Source organism: Phlebotomus papatasi, chromosome 3 (assembly GCF_024763615.1).
Source record: "Phlebotomus papatasi isolate M1 chromosome 3, Ppap_2.1, whole genome shotgun sequence".
NCBI lineage: Eukaryota > Metazoa > Arthropoda > Insecta > Diptera > Psychodidae > Phlebotomus > Phlebotomus papatasi.
Genome location: NC_077224.1, coordinates 80,953,108 through 80,975,316, shown reverse-complemented (window position 1 = coordinate 80,975,316; position 22,209 = coordinate 80,953,108). Strand labels below are relative to the sequence as shown.

Here is a 22,209-nt window from a genome sequence, read left to right as displayed (position 1 = left end):
CCCCTTTTGGAAGTTACTGATCCCTGGGATAAATATACTAGATTTTTGTCTAAATAACTTTTCGCGATCGGCTCTGTGAACTGAGTAAAGGAGCTGTCTTCAAATAGCTCCATATGAAAAAGAGAACTTGCCATGGAGGGAAGTGCGTAAAGCGGGCTAGAAGCCTGGTAGGCCCCAGTAAACCTAGGCGAGTGACAGAAGATTGGGTAGCCAACCCCAGTGGGAAATCGCGAACCTAAGGGCCTTCACAGACCTGAGGATTAGCTGAGAGACGGCTTAGAGTAATTATATTAGAAATAATAGTCAAATTACATTTCCATCATTTTCCACTAAGTCGTCTCTCGGCTTAAGTCGTGAGTGTGTCTAGGGCTTAAGGCTAACGAACAGATCTGGTCCTCCTAGAGAAGGTTGTGCGAGAGGCTAACAACACCTCCCTGTAATAGCAATATTGTAACGAAAACTCGCAAGAAGTTCCGGATGGGACGGACTTTACGACAGTGACCTATAGTACGTTATAGAACGAGCTAATGAGGGAGATATCCCTGGGCGATACTGCTTACCTCACCTCTGTTATGAAATGGTCGTAATCTGGAACTTTACGGTCCTTAATTAAGGACACCAAAATAAATCTTTGACAAATAAATAAGGTGAGTAGAGTAAAAGCTCATAATTTTGGACAGTTTCTAAATTTGGACACTTTGAGGGTAAAATTGGACACTACAAAAAAATTAATTAAAATTATAGATTTTTATTCCCATATTTGATGAGTAATGAATTTTATCTAAATATTTGTTCTTTTTTATAGATTTTAACACTAAATCAGTAAAATTTTGAATATGATTTGAGTTAAAATTGCTTTGTTGAAAACTCAGTGTGAGCAATTGCTTACGAGAAATATGACAGAACTTCGTTTTTATACTTCAGTCTTGTTCAGCTGTGATGAAGTACTAACAAGTTTTGCTCCCTGTTTTTGAGTGATATTATTCAATATTCATAGAATATTGTATCGATTCACGTTAATTACATTTGACGTGAAGTGATGTTTGCCTTGTGCATTACGTTTTTCGTGTGAAAGATGGTCAAGTTTTTCAGAGATTCACCAGTGAGTGAGGTGATACTTCTTATTTTGGATAGGTGTTTTTCTTTCGAAATTTTGTGAAATTTTAGCTTTTGTGATGACTATTTTGTGTAAATGTCTGGAGAAACAAAAGAACATCTTCTTTGCGAACGCGAATTAGTGAGAAAAACCGTGGAAGGCTTCCGGAAAGGCCAGGGAATACACAAATCCGAGCGTACTTGGAGTACCGAAGTCAACTCACATTAATGAATGATATGGAAAGTTTCTGGGATTCTTGTGATATTCTAGGATTCCCTCTTATAAACAGGGAGAGGACTTGGTAAGATAGGTTCTTGAAACGGAGAACAATGGGCATCTTATTGAAACGAATTAGCTGTCCAAATATACAGCCAAGGTGTCCAAAATTTGAGTCAAATTCACCTCTACATATCAATTCATTTTTAAACGTATTAAGACTAATTTTAGGAAAAACTAAGACAATAAACACTTTCCAAGTTTCTAAACAACCCTTCTGAAAAGAGAATAACAAAAAAGTCAATTAATATTGAAATTATCGTACTTCAAACTTGGAACATTGATGCTTATAAGTACCCTGTCCAAAATTATGAGCCTTTACCCTACAATAGACTGATCCATAGTGCTTTTGGGACGGAAATTATACGGGCTTCAGATCTAATTTCCTACACCTAAGACACCTTAGTAAGTGTAAGTAAATCTCTTTACATGCAGCAACTCTTTAGTAGGGACAACTCGGGCAGAATTAGCCAGCAAATGAAATTTTTCATTGCGTGTAATTTGTACAAAAAATGTTTGTACCAGGCTGAAAAATATTTCAATGAATAGAAAAGGATGTGTTTACTTCGAATAATTAGTGGTTTCTTGGGTTTCTTCAATATTCCTACTAGAACAGGCTTATAATATCCCACTGTCTAATACCATGCGTGGCTAATTCTACCCCGGTAAAGGGCCGTAGCTGGAGTTGAATTTAATGTAGAGCATAAGTAGTTAAAGGTAGGACATTTATCAATATTTTTTATTGATCTATTTTGATTAGTCGATTTCCGTTCCACTTCACTTGAATGTAAGTGAATAAGCGATAAAACAAAAAAAAATATTTTTCAAAAAAACAAATTTTAAAAATAAAATATATTACTCTAATTCTTCGATGCATATACTTAAGGGGTCACGTGGGTCAAAATTGACAAGAAACAGCAGATTTGGTTCTAATTTCTTTTCAACATAATAAAAAATATAATTAATTCAAGCTTTGAGGCATATAAAAGTACAACAATCAAACTATATTTTCTGAAATTTTCATTTAAAAATGTATCCAGTGGGATTTGATTATTGGAGATATTTTTGAAATAACATACTTTTCTGTGGACAAGATTCCCAGAAATTGGTTCATCTGGAAACCCAAAACCAAATATTTCCTGTTACCCGACGGGTTAAACTAGGCTTTGAACGAAGGAATTCAAATAAGGTTTCAATGACTAAATTTTTAAATATGTTAAATGAAAAATTTAGGAAATATAGGTTATGTTAATGTTGTATTTTTATATTCCTAAGAGCTTAAATTAAATAGTTTTTAATATGCTGAAAAAAAAACGAAATGTAAAATACGAAGTTTATATATCCCCAAAAGAATATTACAAATATTGAGAATATCCTAAGAATATTTCTAAAATTGTGTGAATAAAATGAATATTTTGCCACTAAAGGGAATATTGTGAATATTGAGAATATTTAATTGAAATTGAAATCGAGAATTTCGAATACAGAAAATCAATTTTTGTCTCTATGAAATGCCCCTTGGGATGCATGGGATACATAGTGCACATAAAATTTATGCTCCGGAGAGATTCAGATATGCAGAGCTTTTGAAGCGCCTGATCCTATCAACACCCCTGTTTGAACTCCCTGAAGCTACCGTGTGGTATCGACTTTTGTGTAAATAAAATGCAAAATCCAAGAAAGGAGTTACCAGCAAATTGGGAAACGATGAATAGGAGATGGGAGTCAATGGGTGAATATTTCAATATCTACGATGCATATATACACAATATTCGAAGAATGAACCTTGGTAGATATGCATAATTCTCTTTGAAGAATCATTGAAGCGCATGAAAAATTCGTTTGTCACTTTTTCTCGGTCCTCCAGAACGAATATGGTAAAATCGATGTTCTCACTCAAATAAACTTGTCTATGTACATAAATATTTTTCCATAGAGTACAGAGTATTTGTGACATCCCTTTTGAAGCCCTTTTGCACAAGTGTGATGATAAAACTTTAAAAAATTTGATTACTTTGTCATTTTTATAGCAGTGACTTGGAAGTGTTGCATAAAAACAGATGATTTATCAAGAGGAAAAAGATTGTATGCAAAAATGAGTTATAAGAAGCACAAGGGCAGATTCCTTATGGCTTACCATCGTGAAGAAAAAACCATAAAACCACCAACAAAGAAATTATACTATCAAAAGTGCCCATTTCTGGATCTCAAATCCCATCAAAAGAAGTGATTTCAATCACGATAAAAATTCCTTTGCATTCCATAAAATTTACAACTATTTTTATTTGAGTAAAGTCATGTTGATTTTATGAGTGGTACTTTTATGCAGAAAAATATGTCAAAATTCAATTTATCATGAATTTAAAAACAATCTGAAAATCAAGAGGGAAAGCTCTATAAATGTTATTGTTATGATTTTTCATAGTTACAGCTACTGTGAATACTATGGATGAGATTATCTTTCTAGCTTTAAATTCTTTTAAAAATAAATTCTGACTTTTAAAGAATTCCAAGACCTTTCAAATGAATCCAAATTTGTTCCAATCGATTGAGAAATACGCTCCCTACGACTGTTTGAAGTTTGACCTTTTGACCTTGAGAAATCAAGTACAAGCATTTCGTAATGTCAAAATTATTCATCCAATGGTTTTATTTCCAAACGGATGCTGTCCCTGAAGAGGTCCATGAGAAAGGTAACATATGTGAACATTTTCATGAATATTCCAACGATGCATTTCCACGTCAAAAGTTTTCCATCTCATTGAAATCTCAAAATCTTCAAAGAAACCTCAAAAAGCACTATGAAGCTCTTCTATTCACTTTGCTCTGCCCTGACCTCAATCTTCAATCTTTATGCAAAACAATTCAGAAGAAGATTCCGAGTTGAGTAGTCTTATTACCTTTTCATTTCCTCTCCTAACAGAATCTTCTTAAAATATTTGAGACTAGTGCTTCTACCAACAATGGTAACTTTATCCTTGTTTTTAGGATACACATTACGAATTCAAATTGCTTCTATGAGTACACAAATCCTCTATATGTACAAAATTGTTAGTTGATAATTGCAAAAGTTGAAACATTCTAACGCTTCTTGAAACTTTGAACCACTAATATGAGTATTTTTGGCACAATATTCAGGGATACACTTCCTGCTATTTCCAACATGTTGATATTTTTGCTCATTGAACCTCCTTATAATTGTGTGTATACATAGCTTTCGGTGTGTATCGAGTGGGTGGAATTTAAACACTTTAATCGTATTGTGCTGCATGTTTATTTACCTTCCAATTAAACTTGAGCTGGAGGCTTGTGGGGAAATTGAAAGACTTCTTAGACACTCTCATGGTGAAATGCTACAAATGTAAATAAATAGATTACCGTGAATGCTTTTGGTACACGCATTGTGAAGTCGAATTTAGACATGATAGTGATAAATTTTGTTTGGCATATTTAAAACTGCAATTATTTTATTGCAAATTCGGTTTCGGGACAAGGAACAAACTTCGAAAATTCAAACTTCAAACGACTGTAATCTGCACTTAAATGGTTCGTATTGTTAAAAATTAATTTCGATAATTAGGAGCCGAAATGAAAAGAAAACCTAGTGATCTTCAAAACATCACAACTTCTTCAGATCACCGCTAGAGGTACTAATTGATTTTCGAAAATTCAAAATCGAATATTTGGAAATTTAAACTTTTCACAAATATATTTATCGGTTAGCTATTAGCTCGAAACCGACTAAACCGGGTTGAAATGATACATAATTATAGTAAAGTTCCTCAAATATGATGGCACCTCAATGGATCAGAGTAGTGTCTCTATGATTGAGGTCTCAGGTTCGAGACAAAGGCAGCTTCAGAGTCTTCAACATCTAAGGGGCATTATGCAAGTGGAGAAAATAAGCGTTAATCTCGCAAAATCTTGCTTAAGATGGTATGGCCATGTGATGCGTCGCCCAGAGGACCACTTTATAAAGAGGGTTTTTAGTCAATTCCAAAAAAAGGCCCTGAGCCCTACCTTATGGTGGAAAACCCTACCATGTTTTCCACTATAAAAACCAGTGATAAGCCCAGATACGCTTATGGTAGCTAAAATTCTTTACAGGCGACCTAGAAATGCATGCAACTTGAAGTGCTTGCAACTAGAAATGTGTGAAAATTCTGTTGTGAATTGAATTTTGGGGGTAAAGCATCGCGTCGAGCAAACGTTTTCTATTTTAAATGTTTGAGTGCAGAAGGCCAACGCAAGAAAAAAATGTTCATTGAAATCGGTTAATAAACATTAGAGATAGAGGCCGGTCCATATAGATATAGTAAGGGTCCGGATACAGTGGGTTGGTGTAGAAACGGATGGGACCCATCGTTAGAAAGATCTCGATCTCAGATACAATATATACTAAAATTTAATCGAAATTGCATCATAAACGCCAAAAATGTAGTGCGGTAAATACATTATTGATTACAGCTCGGGTCAGGGAACATCGAGGGAGGAGTGCGTTCCACCATTGGAAAGGTCTCGACCTTAGCTACAACATACTAAAATTTAAAGAAAAAGCATCGTCTAGTTTTCGAAATATTCGAAATTAAATTTTCAAAAACCGATTTTCGATTAATCGGACCTTCGATTAAATCGTATGAAATTGCGGTGCCATGAAGGTTGTAGTACTCCACGAAAGCTTTTTAAAACACTAAAATTTTTCAAATTCCGATAATTAGAACCGGAGATATTTCTATTCGAAAAATGAATATTTAACCCCTTCTAGGTCGGATCACGGGGGCCGGGATACCTTAAGTTTGGTACTGATCGAAAGCTCTTAGGCCTAGCTATAGCATACTAACTATGGCATACTATCGATGCCATAGGGGCTGAGTTAATAAAAAAAAGCAAAATTTAGGGGTATTCCAAAATGGCGGAAGGATGGGTGGGGGGGGGTGGATCTGATATCATCCACTTCTAGCCACCCATCGACATTTAACCTTGGCCGAAAACTGCTTGTCGATATCTCTTTCCGTTTTCTCTCCAGAAGTGGTTATACGACGAACGGGACGGACGGGAAGTCCACGAAAATCGATTTTTAGCGCATATGATATTCTTGATCTATGAGTGTCAAAACGCGTAAATCCAAAATTTGGGCCCGATCGGACAAGGTCGGAGTTCTGACCACAAAAGCTGAGATTGTAAAGAATATCAGCTAGAATGACACGAGGGTTGGATCTAGGCCCTATATACACAAATATTCACCAAATTAGGCCCAGAACTCGAAGCACGATACTCTCTATTCTTTGATCAGACCAAGACTGATTCCCCTGCCCACTGCCTTTGCTGTCCCGGTCTCGTGATGGGACACTATTGAAAGCTTTTAATAACGACCGTTGCAATTCTAATAGAGGAATCGACTTCTAACGATTTTGCCTTTGCTTTATAATTTCGTTGTGTTTCATTAACTCATTTGTACAGCGCTATTTTAATGGAGGCCACAGAGGGCGTGGCTTATTTATTCAGACGAAAGATTACTACTAGCCCCTCCCACTATCAAATTTGTGTACGTGACTAACTGTTTTTCTCCAGAGCATTTTACTGTATATTAAAAACCTAAGGAATATCCGCGTTTGATACGACTCCTAAAGGGGCGTGGCTTAAAATTAGTTTTTAGATAGAGCTAATTCAGAAAGTATGATACTTCCCTACAGGAGTCGAGCCCTCTGCCCTGTGAAACAGATTGTACACTTCTCTCGTGTCACATTTCATTTTGGTCATTTATTTCTTGAACAGAAATGACTCAATTATTTCTTAAAAGTGCACTGTCGCAGCAATCAATAAGAATTGAATGCAATACATTGTCTACCTCCTTGACTTGCGTTTTATTTCACAATCGTCTTGGAATAATTGCATGTCATGATCTCACCATGAAAGTAATACAACACATCACCTCAAACTTACATCCAATTTTCGCATCGACGATTTAATGTTGAATGAAAGAGAAATGTCTCAGGAATAAGAAAAGAAAAATTACATCTACACATGCAGTTTTGTTAATTCAGCATCCAAATTCATTTCCCAAGAAAATTGCTTTCTTGTGCCTTATCACATAAATTAATTTGATATTCTTGGATGCTTCTCCTGGGTGTTTTTCGCCGTGAAAGCAACATCAGGAGGTGTCACGTGAAGTGTTTATTGTGTCTGATGGTACGGGCTGAGGGGTATTGCGGTCGATTCACGTGCTTGAGGAAAAGTCATCTGTGTCACTTGACACGTAGCAGGAAAGGTTCATTAGTGGATCACGGTGCCATGGAGGTTACCAGAGAACACTCAACGCCACTCCAGCTATTTCCACACAACAATCTATATATGCAATATTTTGCATAAAATATATCTCGCGAGCATGTACCAGTGAATTGCATAACTTATCACTGGCACTCTCTCATCATTGGCTCGTATTTTTACACTCGCATATCACTCTCTGGGGAGCATAAAAGGCAGCCTTGATGATGTCCTCACACATGGGGAATAATAGGTTATGATGACACCATTAAAACTCAGTGGATTATGGGTAAAGCTTGATTGACATCGGACACTATACTCATTTCCATTGGGAATCCTGTATCACACTGTGTCTAAATATCGTCTGCTCTTTTCAAAAATTCACACAGAAAGCTCTAACCAAACTGTTTCTTTGTACAAAATGTCGTTGGTGTTCGAAAAATTCAAATTGAATTACGAATTTTCAAATTTTCGTTGACACATTTTTAAACTCAAGACGCTTTTGAATATTTAAACTGGAAATTCCACGAGTTATCTTGTAGCATTGTAAAGAAAATCGGTTTTCTTGGACTTTAAAAACCGATCTTCGAATTTAACTTTTACAGTACCCGTCTGACATAGAGCAATGGGCGAAATTCAGCCTTGAGACTTTAGTTTTAGTTTAATACCAAGGTATAGGCATTATTTATAAAGCCTTAACCCTAAGATTTTAACGATAGCTAGGGGCCAAGACATCAAATTCGCCGTTCGTCGAACTGACTCTTATGTTCTCAACGGTACTGCAGCCGAAAGGTCAGGACGACGAGAGCGATGTCGGGCAAAAGGATGCGCATTAGGTAATCGAAGAAAGTTTTTCTTCGACGGCCATAAGTTCGGACGCTGTTTAGAGGTAGCTAAGCTACCTCTAAACTACCCGGTCGTCGACGAAAAACTACCTTGTCCCATCGTGTAGAACATCTTGAGATTAGTGCCAAAACACTTTTTTCTTTTTAGATTACTGAATGAGAATAAAGTGCTAATTAGGCTCTAGCACCCGGCTAGAACATCCTGTGGTCGCATTACGGGCAAACTTGTTGACCAGGAAAGAGCGCAATAGCCTCGACCTTCCCGACAGTGTTGATTCTATTCCATTAGATAGAAGGCGCATCAGCCTGGTATACCAAAGGCCAAGAACTTGTCTAGACTTATCGCCCAGAAGAGGGGTCAAAAATCTTGACATTCTAATTGGGGCATGGCGACTCTTCTCAAGTAGATCCAATGACTGACCTTGACGATAAACTCAGATGGTTTACGACGACTGAGATCCACCAAAAATGAACCTAGACTCCGAGGTGATCTAGCCGCGTTGACCTTAATTGTAATCTGTGCAGGAAGAATGGGTTTAGGAGCTGACAGTAACTAGGGAAAGGGACAACGGCCTTGACTCTCTCCCTAGGTCATCAAGAGGGGGCAAGAGCCTTAACACCGTTTCTTGAACTAGTCTTCTGGACCAGTTCGCCCTGGTAAGGAGTAACGACCATGACACTTTCAAGTCCAATCCAGAAAACGACTATGACAAGTCGTTCTTTCAATGGTCGAGGAGGCGAGTTCATACAAAAAGATGGTCAAGGAAGGAGGCAATAGCCTCTACAATACATTGATGGGAATAAATCTAATTTAATCTTAATCTAAATCTAATCTAATCTTAATTTAAATCCAATCTAAAAATCCTGAAATCGTTTTTCGCAGATTCCAAAAGAAAACAATGCATTTCTTGGATAAAATTTTGAATTTAACCCACTGTAAAAACTAGAAAAATAGATTTTAAACCTTAACATCAATTAGTTTCATCTAGCCCTTTAGTCTATTGCTAATCTCTCCTCCTGATTCTAAAATCGTAAAACTCAGATAAGGGAGTGTTAAACATTTTTGTATTTTTGCTGAAGTGGCTGTAAGCCTGCTCGGCACTTCTTGGCTTTCGTCTCTGTACCGAAAAATACTTCGAATTAGCTTCTGAAACTTTTATTGCACATTCTTTGATAGTTTATCTATCAATTTAAGAAACAAAAATATCAATTTTTTGGCCTTGCGATTAGGGGGATCCCCTTTATTCAATTCGATAAAAGTCCTGAGCATTTACAATATTCAATATTAGGAATAATTTCTCTTCAATATTAGGAATTTTGCAGAGAAAGAAAATTTTAAATCTCTCTTGTAAATTATTTTCGGATTTAATTACAGCACCTCTTTAGAACTTTAAGGACTTTGATATTTCATATTAAAAACTAGAATTTAGAATATATTTTAAATATTTTTTAAACCATTTCGCAACCAATTCATTAAAAAAAATAAAATTTTTCGTTACTTTTAATCCAAATATGCCCATTGAACATAAATGAAGAGAATATAAGCTACCGGTCAAACATGTGATTATGAAATTGTTCCTACAAAAAAGTGAGCAAAACCAAATTAAGTTTAAACGAACGGCAATTTATTTTTTAATCATATAGTACCGCGGTTTTTGTTGATATTTGTGGTATAATGGCAAACATGATTTTTTGACATTAATATTCAATAAATAAATTTATATTTCAATTTTAAATCATTTTAAAAGATTAATTTAATCTTTATTTGTCGAGTATTAAATGCAAAATTTATCATTTTTCCCATTTACGGATAAATTAAATATTGTCACAAAAAGTTTAAAGAAGTATTGAATACATTTACGTTTTTTTTCGATGTTTTATCTAATGCTTTCAATGTAAATTAAAATCAATTAAATAGATTGAAGTTAAGATTGAGAGTGGTTTAATGGAGATGAAAATCAACCCTTTATCCTTTAGAGAAACATTTTAATCTTAAGTTTAGATATACTTGGTTGGTTTTGATTAGATTGAAACATAGAAAAACATAGAAAATTATAAGTAAGTTGCAACTTTATTTGGAATTTTTCTCCTCAGTGTATTAAATGCTGAATTGAGTTCAGATTCAGATTCCTTACTCAGTAAGAATTCACAGTTTAGGCAGAAAAAAGGCAACCTCCTGAAGGGACTAAAATAAATCCTCTGGATAGGCGTGGGGGTAATCGAGGGCAGTGTCTGGGTGAATTCCCATCAACGGGTGGTGGACATCCCACTGTCAATCGTGTGGATAGCTAATTGATGGTACGGTCATTCCTCACTGTCCCGATATAGGAGGAGTCAATGGGGAGTTCTTCAATCGATAGTATCAAACCCGATTTATTCTATTTCAAAGTACTTCATTGAGCTTTACCTTCACATTGAGCCGTTGACTCTGCGACAGTAATAATATGATTTTCACTGGTACTGGGTGACGATTTCACCTGAAAAGTTGAATAATTTTAAATTAATTTATATCCATTTCACTGAAAAGGATATTACAACGAAATGTAACCAATGACCAATATATAACCCACAAATATGTTCTAATAACTGTATTTTTAAAATACTTTTAACCCTTTAGGAACGATTGGAATACCGGTCTCCCAAATTGTCCGAAAATGTTTTTTTTTTATTTTTGGGACAGCGGTGTCCCATTCGTCCTCATAGGGTCAAATAAATTTATAATTTTGAATTTCTCTAGAATAATATTGTAGATTATGTTAAACTTTATAATATTTATTCTAAAAGTTTAAATTAGAATTAACGAATTAACTTAAACCTGAATTAAGTCTTTCTTAATTTTCAAAGCAGGTTAAATAAAGACAACGTGGTGCTCTTATATAAAATATATTTAAATATAATTAATTAAAAACTATTTAGTTATTAAAATTCTCTTTTAGCCAAAACTATGCAACAAAAGATTATAGAACTGTCTGCAAAAAGGATGCTCTTTCGTCGTTGTCAGAAAACTTTTTTATATTTCATTTTCGTATGAAAGAACATCCTTTGATACAATTTCAACAAATGGAATTACAAGTCATTTTTTCAGAGTTGAGAATAAATTTCATCCAACTTGCAAGAAATATAATATAACTGTTAAACAATTTACACTATCACATTATGTTCCATACAAAAATTACTTTGAATATTCTGGAAGTGTTTAAAAAATTATATTAACCACTTTCGGAACTGTTTATACTTCTTGTATCCCCTTGCGAGCTTGAATTCTGTTAAGAAGGGTTATATGGGGTTTCTGAAATCATATCTAATTTGGAAGTTCGAGATTTCCTAACAGTTTTAGATGGTAAAAGAAAGAAAACAAGGAAAAAATACTCTTGATTGTCTTGTATTTCTTCCTGATTTTCTTTTTCTCTTTGATCGTCTGAAACAGCGAGAAATTCTAAATTAGATATCATCCCAAATTACCCCATTTTACCCTAAGAAACGATTAAATAAAAAGTTCTTTACCAGTATAAATTGCATACAATTTTATAAGTAATTCAATTTGTTGAGATATATTTAACTTTTGCAAAAGAACAGATGCTGATTCGAGCTTTATATCGCTCATGAAGCATTATAGAGGAGTAAGAACAATTTGTCTATTGATATATCCCAAAAAATCCAACATAAAATTAATTGCAATAATTTTGAGTTATTGTGGAAGCGAATGTTTTAGAAGTAGGGGAAAGCGCGCTACCCTCGGATGGCTTAAGCTTCAGATAATTCAATGTTTTTTCTTGTAGGCAGCCAAAATCCCGAACGCCAAAATCCCGAAGGAGCCTAAATTCTGGCAATTTTCGATCATTTAATTTGCCTTTGACTATGAAGTAACTGGAAGTAGCACATGTAGTGCCTCTAGAGTTACATGTGTCTGTCTATAACAAAATCCCAAATGAGTCGAAATCCCGAAAATCAAAATAACAAAGAGGTCTAAATTCTGAAAATTCAAAATCTCTAATGGAGTCAAAATCCCGAAAAGTTTACAATCCTGAAAAAAAAACCAAGATCTTGAATAAGCCAAAATCCTGAAAAATCCAAATTCCGAATGGGGTAACACCCCGAAGAAATCAAAATCCCGAAGAAGCAAAAAAACCCCAATTGTGTTAAAATACAGTCAATACGCCGAAAGGATCAGAACTTGATAAAACTAAATTCAAGAATAAATCAGAATGAAACCGAAATCTGGAAAAGCCAAATTCCCGATTGAGCCCAAATGGCGAGTATACAAAATCCGGTAAAATCAACATCCAGAATGGGATCAAAATCCCGAATAGCCAAAATCCCGAATGGGTTAGTATCCCGAATAATCAAAATCTTGACTGAGCCAAAATCTCGAATAAGGAAAAAATACTGGCTAAGCCGAAATTTCGAATAGGCCATAATTCCGAAAGGGCCAAATTAAAAAAAAAAACAAAATCCCGAACGGACCAGAATCCCGAATAAACGGAACATCTAAAAAAAACCAAAATTCCGAAAAATCAAAATCCTAATAGGGTAAAGATAACCATACAGCCAAAATTGCGAGTGAGCCAAAATTCCGAAGTCATTAAAATCCTGACTCAGCCAAAATCCTGAAAAAAAATCAAAATCCCGAATGTGATCAAAATCCCGACTAAGCCTAAAATTCGAATAGACCAAAATTTCGAAAGGGCCAAAATATGAAAAAAGAAAGCAAAATCCTGAATAGACAAATCATCTAGAAATGCCAAAATATTCTAAAATCAAAATCCTAATGGGGTGAAAAAACCCCCAAACCAAAATCCTGAAAATATGAAAATTCTGACTGACCCAAAATCTCGAATGAACCAAAATTCAAAAAAAAACTCAAAACCCCGTATTGGACCACAATCTCGACTAAACCAAAATTTCTCATGGGCTACAATTCCTAAAGGGCCATAATATGAAAAAATAAACAAAATCCCCAAAAGGCCAGAATCCCGACTAAATAAAACATCTAGAATAGCCAAAATGTCGAAAAATCAATAACCCAAATGGAACAAGATGCCGAAAAATCAACATTCAAAATGGGGTGAAAAGCCCGGTACAGCTAAAGCCCAGAAAATTCCAAAATCCGGACTGAGCCAAAATCTCTAATGAGCTAAAATACTGAAAAAATCAAAATCCTAACCAGGATCGAAGGAACATCTCTTCCACTTGACACTTTTGCCAAAATTTTGAAATTTATTTAAAATATCTAATAAATTGTAAATAATATGACGTTTTTTTCTTTAATCTACGTTTTTTGATAAGGATATGTGTTCAAATTTCGTACTCCAATTGGTAGAGTAGGGTGTCAATAAGTCCTGACACGACTTCTTAAAGTATCAATAGGCGTTCCTTTCACCCTAAGCCTAAATTCTAAATAAGAAAAAATACCTTATGAGCTAAAACCTCGAAAAGCAAAATCCTTAATGGAGCAACATCTAAAAAAGCTAATTTGTTGAAAAATCAATATCCCTATTGGTGTTAAAATCCCTAACAGTTAGAATCCTGATTAGGCCAAATTCACGAAAAATCAAAATCCGGAATGGGCTAAAATCTGGAAAAGTCAAGTCCTGGAAAATCAAAATCCCGAATGAGTCCAATTCCCTAATTTGGAAAGTAATAAATAATTTATTTGAGGAACATAGAGAAATTTTCCCTTGCCCTAACAACTGAAACAATTACCCAAATTTTGTCTTTTCGGTATTCCGACAATTCGAGATTTTGGGTTTTCGAGATTTAGACCTATACGGAATCTGAGTTTTCGAAGTTTGAAGCTTTTGGTGTAAGGGATTTTCCTTTCGGGATTTTCGCTGCCACAGTTTAAAATAAAACATAATATTCATAAAGCAATACTTAATTATTTATGATAATGTTTTTCTAATAGCTTAAACATTATGGAAATTGACATACGCCTCTGTAATACTGCGTGAGCGATTTATCTGTTTCTGTTTTATTTCTATTTATTCAGGAATGACCTATTAATTCTTATCTTGAATTTTATTTCAGGATAAGACAATGTCTCTGATACCCGAGTGAAAGGTTCTTCGGAATTTTAAGCCCACTTTAAGGAAATGGTTCAATATAAAGTAAGTAAAACAATCGAAGGGTTAACCAAATGCATTTGATTCGATTCAGTATCGTATTTTCTAATGAACAAAAACTATTTAAAGACGAAAAAGGGTAAAAAAAATTGTGAACTTACTGTTGAGAAAAGCACGTACGAACTGTTTCCTGTTGAGAGAAAAGCTCCCCTGAAGCGATGCTTGCTGCCACCTGCAATTGAAGAGGGAAAACTTACTGAGCGTGTGCAAAAAGTGGAGGGAAAACGTGCAAAAAGTAGATTTTTAAACTGGCCAAGATTGAGAAATTGCCAAAGAATGTTAAAAATGTTAACTCGTTAATTGCTATTGGTGTGTTCATTAACATATTAACAGTATTTCAATTGAACGATAATTTTGGTCGTACGTAATTTAGCGATTTTAGGGGAGTGAAAGAGGGCATTAGCATAAAGGAGATATTGAATAAAGATAGAATAGCGAGCAAGTTCAAAAGGTCACTTACCTCTCGTTCCAAAGGGTTTTGGGAGGCAATTCATGCATTGCTCACACTGCTGCGTCAGATCCGGTCCAGCCGGAAGGCACACCGCAGTGCCCATTTGGAGCCAAAATTAAATTTCTATGGTAATGCAAGTGTTAGTGGTATTCTTCACTTGCTATTTGTTCTGATTAAAACGTTACAGGACCTGATATTAGTTAGCAGCTGGGGACTTGTTAACAAGGAATTAAACTACAGAACTCGTCTTCAGCTAGAGGCAAATGTGAGATGAAGTGTGTTAATTTAAATGGGAAAATGGCATCATTACACAATATTCCGTGGCTCAAAATAAGGGCAAACTCTCAAACAAAACTATAGCAAAGCCATACCAAAATGGAAAAGAAAAGAAATTTAATCATTATTAATTTTTTTTTGCTGTTATACTGCAAATGTACAAACGCGTGAGAGCAAGAAAAAAAACTTTAATGATATATGGATATAGCAAAGGTGAAAAGAACCTTTTCCCACGTTATTTTTGCCTTCTGTCTTGGACTGCCACCACATACAAAAAACCCTTGAAAAAAAGTTTGAGTTGATGTTTTTTTGCCACTGTTTTTCTTTTTACTTATATTTCCTCAATTTCCAGATTCATCATCGTCTTATTATAGCGTGGCGTCTTTCAATTTGGGCAACACCTGAAAATAAATGTAGAGAGAAGAAAGTTTGTCATTCAGAATGGAAATATTTCCAAAATAAACTATAGTATTGTTATATAATACATTTACAAGTTGTAATTTTCTCTGTGGTATAATTTTATGCCAAGTTGGTAAACACTTGAGGATATATGAAGATACAAAAGCATTTAATTCTTTTTAAAAGAGTTTTAATAAGATAGAAAGAAAATTGAGGATTCACAATATCTTTACTAATACTAATCAAATGATAATAATAAGTAAATAAATAATAATAAAAAATTAAAGATAAATATGATTAAAAATTTGATGTTTTATGCGGATTATTGCTTAAATTTCAAGAAAGCAGTCTGATATTTTATATAAATTTTAAATGAAATTTTCAATTCATTACGGAGATTAAAATCAACCCTAACCGTGGTATCACACTAGAGAATTTCACATTAAAATTTTATTGTGATTTGCATTAATTGTTGCTGATATGTGTCCTAATGTGCAATTTTAGTCTAGAGCTTTTAGGAACTGATTCATTCTGTGATAAAAAAGTGGACTCGGGTCACAAAAATTGGTTTAAATAGATTAAAATAGGATAAATACGATTGATAATTAATGAGCAAAATAATGAGCAAAATTTACTCATTAAATTTTCATCGGGTAACACTTTATTTCACGTTATTCGGGTGGTTTCTGCGCCACAATTTTCCCACCAGTTTATTCGTAATTAAATAGTTATAAAAAGTAGTTCCAATACCTATTATTTATCGCGAACGAGATAGAGAAAGGACAAAAGACATTAGAAAAGATCGGTCAAGAAGATAAGTAAGAAAAAATCTAAATAAAAATGTGTTCGATCTTCATTTTATATATTCCTTCATAAACTTCTAGGATTTCGTGGTCAAATGAGATGGTGGCCGAATTAATTGAGGCTGTGCATCAGGAATCCGTCATTTGGGACTACAACTGCCGGGTATACAAAAATAGAGGCAGCCGATCTGATGGTTTTCAGGCCGTTTGCGACAAATTGAGCCACCAATCGCCAGAACTGACACATAAGTCGGGATTTGGGTGATATTGGCTCCAAATTTATTCCAAACATTTTCGGTATGCGTGGACGAGCTAAGTTTTAGAACAAATTCGTTAATAATATTGCTTATCTTTTTGAGTCTCGTAAAATGAACAAAATTGTGCCAAAAATTATGGTGTCCGTGGACGAGCTAATTTTTGAAACAAATATGTGCCGACGTTTTTTATCGTGTAGTTGAGCTCCAGTGTTTCACCAAACTTTTTCCACGACTCCTCTCTAGCGACTTTAATTGCGACCTTTGCAGCCTTTTGCGCTTCAACGTAACGATCACGAGACTCAGAATCCTTTTTGGTTAATTTCGAAAACGGCTCATACGATTTCCTTAATTTTCGAATATGATTTGGGCACAGTCAAGGCGGATAATTAGTCCTTTGCGATTGGACACCTATCTTTGAAAAATATTTCGATATCAAATTTTCAAAGACCAAAGTTTAATCACTTCGGATGGCCTATTTTTCAACCAATTTGTTTAAGTTTGGGTATTTTTAAAAGATTTTGAAATCTCCAAGTCAATTGCATCGGACTTATTCGCTAGTTAACAGATAAATTCTTAGTAAATGATTTACATTTCTCGCATTTACATTTCTATGTTTTCATATGCTTATTACTCATGCTAAGAATTCTAAAACTTACTCCTCTTGAGGAATTTCTTATTTTGAGATGTATCTTTTTTTTAATTTACCAAAAAAGCATGGGCAAAAACAAAAAAGGGTTTTCATCTTAAGATGTATACCTTTTTACTGGCAATCATCGCAGATATCCCTCTGAAATCCGCTGCAGCTTTATGCCCAACGCACAATGACTTTTGTTTGTAAACATGTTTTCAAAATTTTCTATGAGAGAGAGCAAGATGACTAGATCTCTCTTTCATTCACTCTAATTGAAATGTTAAAAACATATTTACAAAACAAAAGTTATTGTGTGTTGGGCATTATTTTAAAATGTTTCAGACCTTACAAAATATTCCTAAATCGTATAACCCACAAAAAAGTTCGCAAAAGTTTGCACTTTTTTCAAAAACATTTGTTCGAACATTTTTGTTTGGCTCTGAACATAGTCTACGAAAATTTTCAAACAAGTGTTTGTAAAAAAACAAAAAAAATGCTCGTCAAGTTATCATCTTACGAACAATGTTTGTGAAAAAGTACAAACTTCTACAAACTTTTTCGTTGGTTACACAATTAAGGAACATTTCGTAATTTACAAAATATTTAGGGTAAAGTGATATAAGTTGGAAATATGTTACAAGTTAGACAATTCGCCGGTACAAGTTGGACATGGCTTTTTTCTTTATAAATACAGTACAAAATTTGTTATTAAGCACAAGGAACCAAATTATAAAACTAACCCAAATAGCAATTTGGAGTAAGATTACCGTCGGATGTATTATTCTGGATTCCAAAATCGGGTCCTGTGGCGGTCGTCAGAGAGTCGAATGACGGAAAGTGGGGAATAATATGATAGTAATTACGGAAGTCATTTGGCGTCATAATAACTCTGAAATTACTCGCTCACGACTAAAATATGACGCCGACTTCCAGTAACTTCCAGTGTCCCTTTAAAAAATCTTTTCCTCACTAGGTATATCTGAGGGGAAACTTCACATGTTAAATGGCAAATGGAACTATTCAGTGTTGTAAATTCGCAAAGTAATTGATATTTTCGCATGTTTTCTCAACAACATTATAGTGTGAATTGGTAGGAAAAGCTCTCCCGATAGAGATGTGTGGTTTAATTCGAAAAGTACAGTGACGACAGGAATTAAGTGAAAATTAGGCAATTTTTGGCATGATAAACATACAAACATTTTTTTGTAAAATCAAATTTTGTGGTTCAGGAGTTTGCTCCAGTTTCTTGTGATTAAAATTTTTTGTCGAAAAGACCTATTCAGTGAAAATTTTAAAAGATTTTTGTGTTGTTGCTATTGAGTTGGAAAATTTTTGACATATCGGATGCCTCATTCAGCAATAGTCGAACGGCAAAAATCTTCGCAAATGTGAGTAGTGAATTGGAGAAAATTTACATAGAATGTAGTAGAAAACGATAGAAAATGTGAAGAATTGTTGAGAAAAAGTGTCTACGGTGGTAGTGCAATACAAAACTGTGAAGTGCACTTAACGTCTTCATTCAAAGTGCGTACCTCGATTTGGTATTTATGCGGTAGAGAAGGAAAGACAAATACATTGTTTTTGGCGCGTAATTTTTTGTACGGAAAAAGAACGTCGTTTGGAGTCGCTTTGGTTACTGCATGGTAGAGTAAACTTGAGAACCGTAAAATAACGATAATATTACTAATTCAATTTTGAGTAATGCTGTGACCAAAATACGACGCGAATACGACTAATTTTTAAGATTCCAACTAGGAGTAATCTTTTTGACCATTTCTTGTACACCAAAAACCAGTCATTTTTGAGTTAGAGTATTTTTTTGCAGATTGGGAAAGCATTAAAATTATACAAAGAAAAATGAAGTACTAAATTTATCAAGAAAAAAGGTCCTGTCCAAATTGTACCATTGTCCATCTTGTACCACTTTACCCTATTCTGTTCAAGACAAAGATTTTCTAATTTGTATTATTAAATTCACAAAGAATTTATACAATATAAATCCAATATGAGACAATTGTACAAAATACGAATAATACCAAAATCATTAGCATATCACCCCAATCTTTTCATAAGCAATAAAATATCAAAACACAGTGTTAAATTAGAAAACTAATTTCAATACGAAGTGCATAAATATTGGGTGAATTTTGAGGTATTGCTAGTCCAAATAAATAATCATGAGTGTTAATTAACAAAACGACGCCGATTCATTGAAATCCGAAATTGTGCCCCACAAATTCATCACTGAATGGCCCCTGAGGATAGTGAATTTGTGAGTTATTAATGCCAATTACCTGGCCTTTTATAACTCTGAATTGCACACTAATTGCCTGCATAAATCATATAATTGTAATGATTTGTCTCTTAGGCCAAACGAATAAATTGTGCTAAATGATTGTTTTTTTGTGACATATTCCACAGTAAAATGCTTGAGCAAATGTCACTAAATTGATTTTTATTGGTCTCCTAAATCACATTCACTTGCACATTTTAAATTCGAAATGTCACAAATATCAATATGTTCGAAAGGGATAAATGACATATTTATTCGAAAACAAGACTCAATCAGAAAATTTATGAGAGGGGTCCTTTTTTAATTAATGTTTTTGGTTTAAAAACAAATCACAGTGTTAAACAAAAAAAAATGGTGTGTAATGTGGGAAAAATATGTAAATTTTTACCACATCAAAGGTCATGAAAGTTTGATAACTCTGTCACCAGTGCACAAACCACACTTTAACACAATTTCCAGGATTATTGATCTTCTTCCTCTCGGTGTTGAGGTGAATAATTGGCATATTCAATTGAAGTGATGGAAGAGCAAATATTTTGAAAGAAATTCCAATTCACTCTCTAAAGTCAGATATAAACTCGTATAGAATTCCCATGAGAAGCGCATTAATTCTCTGAAAATATTTATTTAAAACTTGGTGCAGAGTTAAAAAGAAACTCTAAATGAGGAATTTCCAAAGTATATGAAAATTTTACAAATATTTATTTACATGACTGAAAGAACTAACGACAATTTTTAGTCAATATAGAAATTTAAATACACATTTTCTGAAAATGTCAATATTAATCATAAAATCATAATTTCGATTTATAAAAAAATTAGCACTGCACTTAAAAGGAAATAAATCAGTTTAAAAAAATCATCGCCAAAAGGCGATTGCCATAAATTATTTGATAGCATTGTAGTGAAAATGCTGAGGTATTTTTTTTCTCAATGATTTATCTCTTTTTCACCGTCCAATAAATTCATTCCCATTGATTTCAAAATACTCCAAATGAAATAATTTATTTAAATTAATTTTAATACTCATTTAAATTTATTTAAATTCCAGAAAAACCATGTCAAGTTCCCACGAAATAATATCATTCAAAACATGTTCGTTACAGTTTTCGTATAATTATCTTAAAATAATATATACATTAGAAGCTTTTAGAAACTATCAGTTATATAGTATGCTTGTATCATTGTGATGCTACAAAGGTCTTCTATGCGGGCTTTTAATTAATTTATCGAAAGAAAAATATAGAGAAACTAAAAGAAAATCTTTCATGTTTTAGAGAACAAAGTCACTAAATCTTGTAGATTCATTTTCTTTGATTAAGAAAAAGAAATAGATCCTTCTCTTTGTTGGATGAACAGTTGACAACTTTTCTTCTCAAAAAGTAGTTTTTATCCAATTGAATGGAATAGTATGACTTGTTATTGAACGTAAAATTTTTTTTATTGTACGAATACGCGAATAAGCTTAAAGTGAAAAGTATTATTTATTTAAAATTTTACATGTTGCGGGATTGTTAAGCAGACCATTACAAATTTAAATAAATAAAATTGTTTAAATAAAACTGCATGCCATTCAGAGTATCGTAATTATGTTATTAATTTCATGTACACCATGTACGTACACAGTAAAAACAAAAGAAAAGCGGTTAGTAATTAATTTTTTAAAAAAAATTGATAGGGTAAGTGTGCAAAATTCCGGCCAGCTTGCAATTTCGGCCATCTTTTTTGTTCCTCATATTTCCATGAACTTTTAGATTTTACGTACTCTAGAGATTATACAATGCAAAAGAATAACAAAAAATGTAGCTTTGACAAACGAGATGACATGAAAAAGACATTGGAAGAATTCCTGAAGGGCAAGGAACTATGAGAATGAAGGTGGCCGAAATAGGGCACCAAAGCTATGTCTATATTTTTATTCATTTCAAAATGTATTAAGAATGATCTTAGAGTAAATAAAAACGATAAACACTTTACAAGGTTCCAAGCAACATTCTTTCAGAAGAAAGAATAAAAAAAATCAATTTGAATTAAAATATTACATTTCAAACTTGAGATTTTGACGCTTGCATGCAACTATGCCGAAATTTGGCACACTTACCCTAATAGTATTTCGGATATGCCCTTAGACACACTTTCGACTTAAGCCGAGAGACGACTTATTGGAAAATGATGGCAATGTAGTTTAACCATTAGGGGAAGTGTGACAAATTTCGACCAGCTTCTAATTTCGGCCACTTTGAGTGCAATTTCGTCCATGCAAATAAATTAATTAAAATTATGTATGTTATCTTCGAATAGTCAATGAATTCATTTTGCTTTTAAATATTTATTAATTTTAGGATGTATTAACACAAAGACCGTTGAATTTTAAGTATAATTTGAATTTAAATTGCGTTCTTAGTGTGGAAAGAGTCTTACAAAAAATGAGACACATCTATTGTGTTTCTAGCAGTCTTGTAATTTGTGGTGAAGTGCAAAAGGTTTTCCTTCGGT

General features: G+C 33.8%; 1 protein-coding gene across 1 annotated transcript in view; it reads right to left on the bottom strand.

Annotated features, from left to right (window-relative positions):
• Window positions 1–22,209, bottom strand: part of LOC129806015 (dual specificity calcium/calmodulin-dependent 3',5'-cyclic nucleotide phosphodiesterase 1-like) — a 455,456-nt gene that overhangs the window by 366,374 nt on the left and 66,873 nt on the right. The window contains exons 2-4 of the mRNA XM_055854306.1: window positions 15,064–15,731; window positions 14,705–14,775; window positions 10,889–10,958 (exon numbers count right to left, since the gene is read on the bottom strand). Of these exons, the coding sequence (XP_055710281.1) occupies window positions 10,889–10,958; window positions 14,705–14,775; window positions 15,064–15,157 (235 nt within the window). The 5' untranslated portion in view covers window positions 15,158–15,731. The remainder of the gene's footprint in view (window positions 1–10,888; window positions 10,959–14,704; window positions 14,776–15,063; window positions 15,732–22,209) is intronic.